Source organism: Geosmithia morbida (assembly GCF_012550715.1).
Source record: "Geosmithia morbida isolate 1262 chromosome Unknown scaffold_4, whole genome shotgun sequence".
Classification (NCBI taxonomy): Eukaryota; Fungi; Ascomycota; class Sordariomycetes; order Hypocreales; family Bionectriaceae; genus Geosmithia; species Geosmithia morbida.
In genome coordinates this window covers 587,689-599,717 of record NW_023336191.1, presented here as the reverse complement: position 1 = coordinate 599,717, position 12,029 = coordinate 587,689, and the positions used below count along the sequence as shown (strand labels likewise).

Below are 12,029 nucleotides of genomic sequence, written 5' to 3'. Positions count from 1 at the left end.
TGTCTGCTCCTCTCTTCTCCCTTCTTCTTTTTCTTCTCCTCTCCTCTCCTCTCCTCTCCTCTCCTCTCCTCTTCTTCTCTTCTCTTCTCTTCTTCTTTTTTTTTTGATACCACCCCTCCCTCGCTCTTGCACAAGTCGGAGCTGTTATCTGTGATGGATAGAGAAGGGGGAGGGGACATGGCTTGGAGCGGTGTTGCTGTGGGTTTTCTTCTTTTTTTTCCATTTTTTCTCTCAAAAAAGAAATCCCCTACTTCATGCATGATGGGATTAACTTGACGAACATGATGAGGATAGACATCTGTTTCTTGCACGGGCAAGCATTGGCGTTTTGGTTCTACATGAATATGGACTCGATAACACACACACACACATGTAAATATATATATATATATATATGTATTTGAAAATGTTGTTCGCACTGGTATTGGGATGACGTTTTGCAATGCCTTGGATGCACTGATGTAATCAGATGCTGTCAGATGAACGAAAAAAAGACATGTTGAGTCATGCCAGAAAAAAAAGAGAGAAACACTTGGAAATGTCAAAAAAAAGTCTTGTTCCAAAGAGTTTATTAGCCGATTCAAGGGCAGATACGTCCATAGAGTAAAAAAAAAAAACCATGGAAATAATAAGAATGAAGGGAAAAAAAGGAATACAACCATGTTATGTTGATCCAGTCAATATGACATGGCAGAAATAGAACAAAGATTGTATGGTGTCGAGATCATATCCATCTAACAAGGTTCAAAACAAGGCAAGAAGGAAAAGAAGATGGTAAGAAAAAAAAATAAGGCGTACAAAACTGAGACCTGTCTTCTTTTTTTTTATGAATCAACTTCTCTCTCTCTCTCTCTCTCTCTCTCTCTACTTCCTTTCTTCTTCTTTTTTTTCTCTCTCTTTTCGCTCTTGATATAGAAAGAACCCCGACGCCGTGCTGTGAATATCGAAAGATGGAAACCCACCCCCTCCCCCCCACAAAAACAAGACCCCCCAGAATATAGACAGGATTGAACAGGATATAAAGAGGAGGGGAGGAAAAAAAAGAAAAGCTTCAGTGTACATCACACTTTGAGATGGAGAAAAAAGATGTTAGAAATACAACACTGGGACGAGGGACGTGTGGAGAGAAGGCGTCATCTCCCTGCAACTGAAGAATGTGGAACAAAACAAGGGTATGATACTGAGTGGGGGAAGGGGAGGGGGAAGAAGAAGAATCAGAAAAGAAGGAAAAAGAGAGATGCTGCATCATAACTCCCTATCAGACGGGCTATGTGTTCGTGTTGAGTGTGACTTTCGCATGGGAAGAAGATGAGAGATGAAACCAAGATGCAGGTGCAATGTATGTAGTAGTAGTAGTAGCAGCAGCAGCAGCAGCAGCAGCAGCAGCAGCAGTAGTATAGCAGTTGTACGAGAGATATAATCGTTTTTGAGAAAGGAAAAGAAGGGCGTTCTTCTCCTTCTCCGTCTTCTTCTTCTTCTTCTCCTTCTTCTTGGGCCATGGCCGAGAATAGTTCTGTCTGTTCTTGTCTCATTCAAGGTCTCCACACCGGCCGATTATCCTTGGGCTGCTGCTGCGTCTCCCTCTGGCGGAAGCTGAGGCGCGACGAGGACGTGGCGGGCTGGGGGGTGATCCTGCCGGCGCTGCCCTCGCGCTGGGTGCGGGCCTGGGGGAGCAGGCTGCTCCGTCGGCTGGTCGAGGCGAGCGAGCTGAGGGGACGGCTGGGACGCACATCCATGGCGGATGCGGCCCGGGGCGGCTGCAGAGAGGTCCGTCGATTCGCCGACGCCGCCGGCGGGGCTGACGTCTGGCTCGTGAACTGGGGCTTCTGAACTGTCCGGAGCGACGTGCCCGGGGACGCCAGGCGTTCGCGGAACGACAGCCGCGAACCTCCCGCGTTGGCGGGCGCGTCGTCGACATGGTGCGAGTCGGATGTCGCCCTCGAGAGCGGGCTGCGCGCCATGGGGAGTTTCGACGCGCTCGACGGCGCCGAGCGCGCGTTTGCGATCCGTGGCGGCCCCGAGTAGGGGCTCGGCGTCGTGAGGCTCAGCGGCTTGAAGTTGTGGCCGGTGTCGATGCCCGTCGTGTTGGTCGAGCCGTTCCACTTGGGCCTGTGGTCGACGGTGGCCGGCCGGGGGAGGGTGCGGTTCTTGGGCAGGGGGGTGGAGGTAGCTGCGCTCGGGACGGTCGACAGACGCGACCCCGCGATCCTCTTGGTGGCCGAGGGGGGAGCGGGCAGCGACGAGTGTCTGCGGCTCTGGGGTATGCTGCCGTGGACGCTGGGCGAACGCGCTTTTGCCTGCCTGGACCCAGGCGTGTACTGGTGGTCCATGCCCAGGCTGGCCATGACGACGGACGAGGGCGGAGAGCTGCCAGGTGTGTCGTGGCCGCTGCCGGCGGTCGACATGTCGTTGGAGAGCATGCTCGAGATGGAGTCCCTCAGCCGCTGGCCCTTGCCGTCGGCCTGGATCTCCTCGACGATGGCGTCCGTCTCCTTCATCTGCTCCTTCAGAGACGCCCACCTCGCCTGGAGCTCGGTGTCGAGACGGAGGATCTCGCCGTTGACCGTGAGCCGGTCTCGGACGCCCTTGTCGATGATGGACAGGACGCGCTCGACGGCGGGTCCGTAGTGCGTCTTCTTGGCTTCGTAGCTCTCCAGCTTCTTGGACAGCACAGGGGCGTTGGTCAGCTGCATACCGGCATCCACGGCCTCCCGGAGCTTGACCATGGACCTCTCGATGGACTCGTGCATCTTCTGTGCCTGGCGGCCGGCACCCCGGAAGACGATGACCCATCGATCCTCGCCCAGCTCCTTCCGGAGCGACTCGGCGTCCTGCTCCAGCTTCTTGTAGCTGGAGTCGAGCCCCGAGCGTCGCATCTCCAGCTCGTCGCACGCCGTGGGGAAGGACCTCTCGGCTCGCGCCTGGAAGACGGAGAGGCGCATGGGCACGAAGTCGAGCGAGGCCCTCAGCGGTTGCATGCGGGCGAACAGGGCAAGCAGGCTCGAGTCGTCCTGGGAGAGGCTGGGCGAGGCAGAGCCGGCGCTGGCGCCCGCACCCACGGAGCCGGGGCTGACGGGGAAAGGGACGATGCTGAGGCGGCTCTGGGCCGAGGGGCGCAGGACGGCCGGCGGGGTGTCCTCGACGATGGTTTCGAGGTCGCCAATGTCGACGCTGTCACCGCTGGCAGCGACTGCCATGCTCCTGTGGCGCCTCTCCTCCATCTCGAAGACGAGTCGGCTGAGCTCGTCCATCTCTGCCTGGATGTCGCCGAGGACGTTGTTCCAGAGTTCCTCCCACTCCATGGCAATCTCGACCTGGGCGCGGACATTGTGGAGAGAGGTGCGGACCCTGGCCCACTCGCTGATGACGGCCTCCATCTGGGACACGGCGCGGTGCAGGTCCTCGGGGGGCACGTTGGCTATATCTCTGCGATCCTGCAGCTCCTCGATGGCACCGACGTAGACATTGATGAGGTCTTCGAAACGGCCGATGGAGCTCTCGACCTCGGCCAACCCCTCCCTGCCACCGGCGGCGGACCACTCGACATCGTCGTCACTGTCCAGGCCTGAGATGACCTCGGAGGCCTTGGAGATCCAGCTCCGGATCTGCTCGGCGGCATTGATGAGGGCCTTGGAGGCCACCTGGGCGGTGGGTATGGCCGACACCTTGCTCGAGAGCGATTCGGCGTCGGGGAGCTGGAGGGATGTCAGCTGGGCCAGCTGGTTGGCGAAGGAGGCGCGGGAGAGGGTGTAGATGGAGCCGGGGCGGTTGTGGCCCGGGGTGAAATAGGAGCCCAGCCCCGGGACAAAGTCGTCGGCGTCGGCCGGGGTAGAGGGCGTGGTGGAGGAGGCGGCGGCGGCGGCGGCGGCGGCAGGTGGAGAGACGTGGTGGTCCTTGGGCGGCGGCGGCGGCGGCGGCGCGTCTTCTTCTCCGAGGGCGATGGTGGGTGGGTTGGTCTGGCGCTCTACGTGCTCGCGACGCGTCTCGAGGGTGACCTTTGTGCCGTTGCCGTTTGTGTGGTCGGGGAGGCGGTACTTTTGCGTATCCATCGCCAAGGGCTCCGGGGTCCTGATCTCGGGCAGCTTTGGGCTCGCGTCGAGATCAGAACCTGGGTCGGAGCTGGGCAGCGGGGAGGATGGAGGCAGGGCGGTATCCGAGGCAGGGTTGGAATCGCGAGGCGAGGGGGGGGGCCGCAAGCGTTTCGGGTCCGGCCGTGACGTGGTGGATCGGAGCGACGGGAGCGAAATGGCACGGCTGCCGAGTCCCTTCCAAGGACGGCCTCGCTTGACGACGGTGGGGTCGTTGGCGGAAGCCTGGTGCTTCTGGTCAAGCTGGCGCAGCTGGGCCTCGTTTAAGCGGCCGATACGGTCGCGGGCCGCCGAGGGGCTGCCGCTGTTCACGGGTTCGGGCTCGCTCTTGGCGGCGCCAAAGCCCAGCGCCTTGAGGCGTGCGGCCAGGCCAGGAGAAGTCTTGCGGATGGCGGAATGCGGCGACGTCGAAGGTGGCTGTGGCTGCTGCAGGTAACGAGACGAGGCGGAGGAGCTCGAGACGGGGCGTGAGATGGGGTGCGGCGGGCTATCGAACGAAGCCAGGTGGTCTGTGCGATGCAGCTGCGATTGCTGAAGATGGTGTCGAGGCCGGTCGGTGGTGTCGATATGCAGGCGAGAAATGTCGCAGGACACGTCGGCGAAGGCGAGGAACTGCGTAGCAGTATGGCTGCTGCTGGGGCGGTCCGGACCAGTAGTGGTGGGCTCGTGGTGGGAGGCTGAGGTGGTGGTGGAGGTGCCGCCGTTGACGTGTTGGCTGTGGACGGGGGACTGCTGCTGCGATTGCGGGTGCTGCAGCTGGTGCAGCTGCTCCTGCTGGCTACCAGCGCCAGAGTCGGGGCCAGGGTGGTCGAAGCCTATAGACATGTCTCTCTCATCAGTGTCCACCGTGGGAGTGTCTGCGGGAGAGTCTGCGAGAGACCTGGAGCCTGTGAGAGAGCGTGTGGCAGTATCCAGCAGAGAGCCACCAACACTGGGCAGCCCGCTGTTGGGCAGCCCACTGTTGGGCAGCCCACTGCTGGGCAGCCCACTGCTGGATTGGCGTTGCTGGCTTGTCGTCATTTAACTCGCTGATGAGGGCCCCTGGAGGGGGGGGGGGGGGTGCTGGTCTGGGTGGGTGCTGGGTAATCCGTACTGGGTATACCGTATCCCTACCGGATATCCGTACTGGGGCCAGGAGGAAGGGGCCCACTGACAAGGCGAAGGACACGGTGTGAGTGAGACGGGAAAGTGCTAATACTGGACAGAGGTCCTGCTGGGTTACCCGTTGCTCGTAGGGGTGCCCAATTTCGAACGATCGGGTCAAGAGGCCACCGGGAAGGGGGGTTGGGTCGGGTCGAGTCGGTTTCAACGAGAATGCTGACAGAAGGGCGATTGTGTAGAGAGGTAAGGGAGGGTCCGATTGCTGCTAGCAAAGGGGGGAAGGGGTCAAGGAGTGAGTGTTGCGTGTGGTGGCCACCTCACCCACAACTCTCTGATGAGAATACCACACACCAAAACAAAACAAAAAAGGTCGGGGCTGAGGCGGCGAGCGATGCTAATTCAGGTAGGCGGCGACGGGCGTCATGGTCGTCTCCAGCAGGCGTTGAGAATCGATCGGTTGGCGACAGCGCCTAGGACAGCGGCCGGGCGGTGACGTATTACGTACCCAGGGAAGCAAAAGGTGAGCGAGTGAGGGATTGAAAGGAAACAGGGGAAGAATATCGATGAGCAGAGAGTTCCAAGTGAGAGAATGTCAGGGCGAAGGTGAGAGAGAGAGAGAGAGAAGATGTCGATGGGTGAGGAAAATGAAGGTGGTAGAAGAGAGAAGGAGAGGATAAGGGAAAAATAAATAAACGAAAAATGAAGATGAAGATATTTTTGAGAAGAAGAAGAGGCGACAGCAACAAGACTCGATCTGAAAGGGAAAAAAAAAAAAAGAAGAGACGCGTACTGCGCTAGAATGAGCGATAGAAACAAAAGTTTTGAGCTAAGAGAGAGAGGGAGAGGAAGAAAAAACGAAACAACGGCAGGGTGAGACACGAGACGAGACGCGAGAAGGGAAAAAAGGAGAGAGGGTAAGAGTTGAGAGTGAGATGAGGCACGGCGGGTATGGAATAGTAAACTATATTTCTCCGTAGTATGGAGGAACGAAACTTCGCGCCGGGTTTTTTCTTCTTTTTTTCCTTCTCTACTCTCTCTCTCTCTTTTCTCTCTCTCTTCTCTCTTTTTTATTTTCCCTGCCTCGAAAGTCGAAAGCTGGTCTTCTCTCTCGGGGCTGGCCGGCACTACCCGCATGAGCCGTTCCTGGAATCCTACCAGACAGAGAGAGGTCGGAGGCTTTGCTTCTACGAGACTATGCTGCCTCTCCCCGTGCAGTCTCTCGTGGCGGCAGGTATCCGTATAACTCGTACTCGTCCTGATCACCGTCGGATCCTGTCTATGCAGTGTTATCCACGGTCACTCTGCGTGATGGCAGAGCCTGCTGACTGCATACCCAACCTACCCGTACGTACGTACCAGTTACGGGGGCATCCTCTCTCTCGTCTCTGGTGAGGCTCCAGGTAATATTATGGCATGCAGTATTATTCATTGCATTTCCCTGCGCGCGCGTCCAAGCTACTCGTATAGACTAGTCCGTATTGCCACGATATACATGCATCATTGCAGCTCAACGCCTGTTGCCAGCTTGGCGATAGCTGGTCCGCATGGAATCTGGATCAGATCGGAGGGATAGACTCGGGTGTTTGCCTCGTACGTCTTTGCGTTTTCCCACCGTCCTCCTCTCCAGCCTCGACATGCTCCAGCTTCTTCGTAACCCGTACAAGCCTTCCCCGTCAAGCAGGCAAAGAACTGCTCGTATAGCCAGCCCCTCCGACGAAGGATGCAGCCGGGGCGTAATCTGGGCTGTAAATTAACACCACTGCTGAGCTAAACCCGATTGTCCTGTAGTCTGTCACCAGTCCCGCCGCTCCAGCCTCACCAGACCGAGAAACCGGTCGAGTGGCCAGGACACCCCGCGGATCAGGGCCGGGGACCTCTATCGGGCTGGCGGTTATCCGCCACGACGGCGTCGATGGGCCGGCGGCCCGTCCAGAGGCCCGGATTGGTAGGCATCGATACCACAGAGCGCTCCGTACCGTGTTACTGACCGGGCCAGTGATGACGGTAGATGACGATGCTTGTGCAGACTAGACTACCCATGACCCGGTCGCGGCATCTGCGCCCATGCTTGCATTGCACGCCGTACGACGCGCGATCCCATCTCCTGTGCCTCGCCACCCCGTGCAAGATTTCATAGGGATGCTGCGGTGTAGCGAAACACCTGGGCCATAAGCTGCAACTGCCCATGCACCGGGAGCATTAGTCGTAGATCCGCGGGGCTTCGTGCGCGTCTCTCTCTTGGTACCATACCGACTAGAAACTCGTACTATACCAACTCGGTACGCCTGCAGGCACGAGGCCGCGCGCGGGATGATGCGTGCATGCATGCGTTCCTCTCTCTGACATTGTATCGCAGATCAATCCGTACATAGCCGTGTGCGTCACGGAACTCGCCATATGACTACTACTACGAGATACCAGAGTAATAGTCACGATACTGCAAGGAGCACGGGGTACTGGACCGCGGAAGCTGTACACGGCTACGCACATGTAAATCGTATACACGTAATCTGTGCAGGTGAGTGGCATTCTAGACTCGTCGACTCGTCTCTGCTCTGCTGCTCAGTCATCCGATTCCTCACCTCGCTTCTTCAGACTAAGCGTCGGTCGCGTCGCTGTAACCTGTCCCGCGGCGACAGCATTCCAGAATCCGCGAGAATAGGAGGAGGGGGCCCCGGTGGGTAGTCCCAGTCCTTGGCGTTGCCTGGGCAAAACTGTCCGAGCACTGTCACGGTATCCGACCATGTAAGCGTGATTACATGAAGTACTCCGTATGATTATTGATCCCGTATACAGAGTACAGGTCACTACATATATTCCTATCCATCGTAGGTAGTCACGCATAACGGTCCATCGTACTTTCCTCGTCGCTGCTGCTTACGGATCCTCACAGCTGGAATGTATCCGTATATGAAGTCACGTCTCTGCTACGCGTGGGACGGATTATGTACTATATGGATTATGTAATATATATGTATGTATGTATATCGCATGTACTGTAGAAAGGTCCGTGATCATTACTAAACTATGTGCGCGATAATCATAATCGTAGTAGTAGAAGTAGCGATATGTATATGTAGTTATGTTACTAGTTAGTACATGCAGTAATACGTACGGATTATATGTAGTTATATGACTAGTAGTAAAAGGTCATAATGCTCAAAAAATACAGATTCATTCGTAAACTGGAAAGAGCTCTCAACCGTCTGGAAAGGACGGTACGGCCCGTAAAGGGGCTCCTGCCTGGTCGCCGAGGCAGGTGCTCAACGCCCCCGCGCCTTCCTTCCCTGGCTGCTTGATGCTCGATTGCGTCTGTTGGGTTATTCTTTCTTCTTTGCCTCGCCATCGCCGCCACCATCGTCGTCACCGTACTCAAACTCGTGCTCATTCTCATCCTATCGTTGAACCGTTGATTGCTTTGCTTTTATTGCCTTATTGCTTCATTGCTTCATTGCTTTATTGCTCTATTGATCTATTCCTTCCTTCTTACCCCCACCATGAATGAATGATACGAGCGTCGAGCACTGAATCTTATATTACCCGACGTGCTCATATGAGCTCGTACACTCCATCATTGGTAACCATACTTGTACAGGATAATAATAACCCCCGCACTCCACCAGGCTCCTGCATGTGCAATTTCGCGACTGGAGACGGACAGGCCGGGATGAGTGGCCAACCGATCGACTCGGCGTCCATTTGCCAGCCAGCTCGGCAAACCCCTGACGCTCGCAGCCAGTCCTGCACCCGTCCGGGCTGCCCATGCTACTACTTCTGGCACTTCATCTCCATCAACACTCTCGCCAGTAATTCCACCAGGTACCACCACCACCGACCCTGTCGACCCCGTTTCCGGGTCCGCCCGCCTCGTTGCTGACCTGCCTTCTGTTGCTGCCTCTGTTACCTGTTACTGCGTCTCGTCGCATCTCATCGATCCACCTCTACTTCTCGTACGCCTACTCGTACGCGGCCGTGGCCTCTACGGGTATCATTACCAGTGCCAGGACCAGCGGTTAACACATCACATCCGCCGCCTGCCTGTTCCCTGGCTTGGCAGCGCCGCAGCCTGAGCACAACGAGCACAACGAGCACAACGAGCACAACGAGCACGACGAGCACAACCTCAGCCCGAGAGCCACGAGTCTTCTCCATACAACGGTCACCCCCGACAGGCCCGACGCTCGTGACGGCGGCCACGTCCACGAAGATTCGCCTCGTCATTCCTCACGCCCCTCGTCATTACGAGTAATAGTAATACCACCACCAGCATTGCTCGTACGAGTATTGCCATCCTGCCCTGCCGAGGTCGCCCCAACGCTCCACATGGCCACCGCCGACGAGCAGCAGCCCCACGCTCAGCATGAGGACAGGCTCGCACGATGCGGCTCGCCCTCCCCGGATACCGTGCCTACCCCGGCCATCGGAGCCTGTCCTCAGCTGTCCCACCGCGTCTCCACGGCCTCCTTTACATCTCGCACCTCCAGTGCTACCACCACCACCTCGAGAAACTCGTCCATGGGCAGCGACATGACGACGCCGCGCAGTCACTCACGCCCTCGCCGCCATGAGTCCAAGTCCAAACGGAGGGGCTACATGCGGCCCCAGGCCACCGACTTTGCTGCCAGCGCCAAGTCTCACGAGAGCGTCATGAACCTCGGCAGCATAGCCCATCTTCAGTATTACTTTGCCCGCACCGGATTGCTCGACGGAAAGGGCGGGCAGCTTGCTCGCAAGAAGGCAAAGCATGGCCCTGCCCTCAACATGTCGGACCTCGACGCCGTCTCCGGCGACCCCAACGCCGTCAACCCCGATGCCGACTCGTCCTACGCTTCCATGGGCAGCAGCCCGGATGTGGCCACGGCCGACGGCTTCGTCAACGGGGACCGGCCCGACGCCATGGACGACGCCACGGACGACGAGTACGACGGCGAGTCCAGTTCCTCCGAGTCCGAGGCCGACATGCTCCCTCCGACCGTCAGCACCTATCAGCACAGGGAAAAGGTGGTGCCCAAGCCGCCCACCATTGACGAGCTCAGGGAGGATCTGCAATCGAGCCTCACCGATGCCGCCAAGGCCCTCGACGAGGTCCGCCAGCGAAAGGCCGGCACGTTTGTGAACCCCCCGGATGCGGTCACCCTGCCCAACATGCCCGACGAGAATACGCAGAACTGGTACGAACTTCAGGGAATGCACATACTCGACATGTCCACGCTAGCCATCCGTGCGGCCAAGATTTACTACACGGCCCACGAGCTGCCCCACCGCCTCGATGCCATCAAGTCGGAGAAGCAGGTCCGTGCCGACCTGCTCGCCGTCATGGACGTGCTCCGGCAGATGGCCACGCGCAACTTCAAGGACGGCATGCGGGATGATGAGCTCAGCGTCATCAGCGGATGGACCGACAGCGTCTTCGACATCCTCAGACAGGAGGACGAGATCGAGGCGGCCGAGAGGGCCGAGCAGGCAGGCTGGGCCTGGCTAGACGGAGACTGGACAGGCCGCGAGATGGAGCGCGAGAGAGCCTTCCTCACGTCCATGGACCCCGAGGTCGAGGCCCTGCCCGAGTGGACCGCCATGGCCGAGGATGCCGAGACGCCCACGCCCTTCCTCACGGCCCTGTCCAACGGTGTCCAGCTCGTCAAGCTGCACAACGCCGTCGTCAAGAAGTCGAGGGGGCGCTTCGGTGCCATCCCCAAGTTCCACACAGACACGCAGAAGCCGTACCGGTGCGCCGACAACCTGCGCTACTGGGTCAAGGGCGCCGAGCTGCGCTTCGAAGTGCTCATCCCCTTTGACGTCATGGGCGTCGTGGCCGACACGGGGCCCGAGGCCTGGAAGGGTTTCGAGGCGTCCATTGTCAAGTGGTGCCGCCACGTCCGCGAGGAGATTGCCAGAGAGCTGGGGCGGTGAAGTCTGAGATAGGGGAAAGGCACCTCTCGGGCCAGAGCATGGAATCACGACTAACGCTGCATATGTTTTACCGGAGTTGTTATGGGCGACATACATATGCCTTTTAATATCCCTCACTTTCTGCCTTTTTTTTTCTTTTCAATCCCTTCTTCTCTCCCTCTCTCTTCTTCTTTCCTTTCTTCTTTGTCATCCGTTCTTCATTCTTTACCCGTCTTTTCTTATTAATCCATGCATACATTATTCGTTCCTTTATACCTCGTTCCTTTCATTATCTCTCCTCTTCCCTTCATTCTAACCGCCCTTTCTTCCCACGGCAAAAAAAAAAAAAAAAAAAAAAAAAAAAAAAAAAAGTCAACGACTTATGTCCTCGCCGTGTGTTTATATGCATCCATGCATCTATCCTCAACCGAGAGACCGACTCGGCTCGTCTCTACATAACTCTGAATTGCTTCTCTTATTTTTAGCATATACCCCTAGACCTTTTTTTTTTCTTTTTCCCCTTTTTGGAATATATTCCCCACTTCACTTTTGAAAATCCATCTCTGCCCCTTTACAGCTTTTACATAATTACAATAACACGCTATACCTCGGAAACAAACTATACTTGAGAAATCAATCTAAATTATATGAATACTATCAAATAGCTCTCTGATCCCCCTTTTAAGTTTTTATTTTTATTTTTACGTTGACAGCACGATCGCAGCACAGATATGGCACAGCAGCATATTCATTCCAAATTTTTTTTTTTTGGGGGGGGGGGGGTTGGTTTCCCCTCTCCTTTTCTATAGAGACATTGCCCGTTTCCTGCTATCTATCCGTGTTACTGTCTTACCTATTCCATGCACTAGAATGCTTCAACCATTACCACATTAAAAAAAAAACCGAGTGTACGATAATCCCCAACCTTACCTTCAAAACACATTACAATAT

The 12,029-nt window shown here is 56.7% G+C and overlaps 2 protein-coding genes across 2 annotated transcripts; one reads left to right on the top strand and one right to left on the bottom strand.

The window, feature by feature from the left end:
* Positions 1 to 1,258: 1,258 nt before the first annotated feature.
* Positions 1,259 to 4,913, bottom strand: GMORB2_5661 (uncharacterized protein; the record flags this gene model as incomplete). The annotated part of the gene is made up of 2 exons (XM_035467631.1): positions 1,259 to 1,267; positions 1,548 to 4,913. 2 exons carry the CDS (start codon positions 4,911 to 4,913, stop codon positions 1,259 to 1,261), a joined length of 3,375 nt encoding a protein of 1,124 aa, XP_035322597.1.
* A 4,599-nt stretch (positions 4,914 to 9,512) lies between these two features.
* Positions 9,513 to 11,099, top strand: GMORB2_5660 (uncharacterized protein; the record flags this gene model as incomplete). Its single annotated transcript, XM_035467630.1, has 1 exon — positions 9,513 to 11,099. The coding sequence occupies one exon, from the start codon at positions 9,513 to 9,515 to the stop codon at positions 11,097 to 11,099; it is 1,587 nt and encodes a 528-aa protein (XP_035322596.1).
* Positions 11,100 to 12,029: the final 930 nt, after the last annotated feature.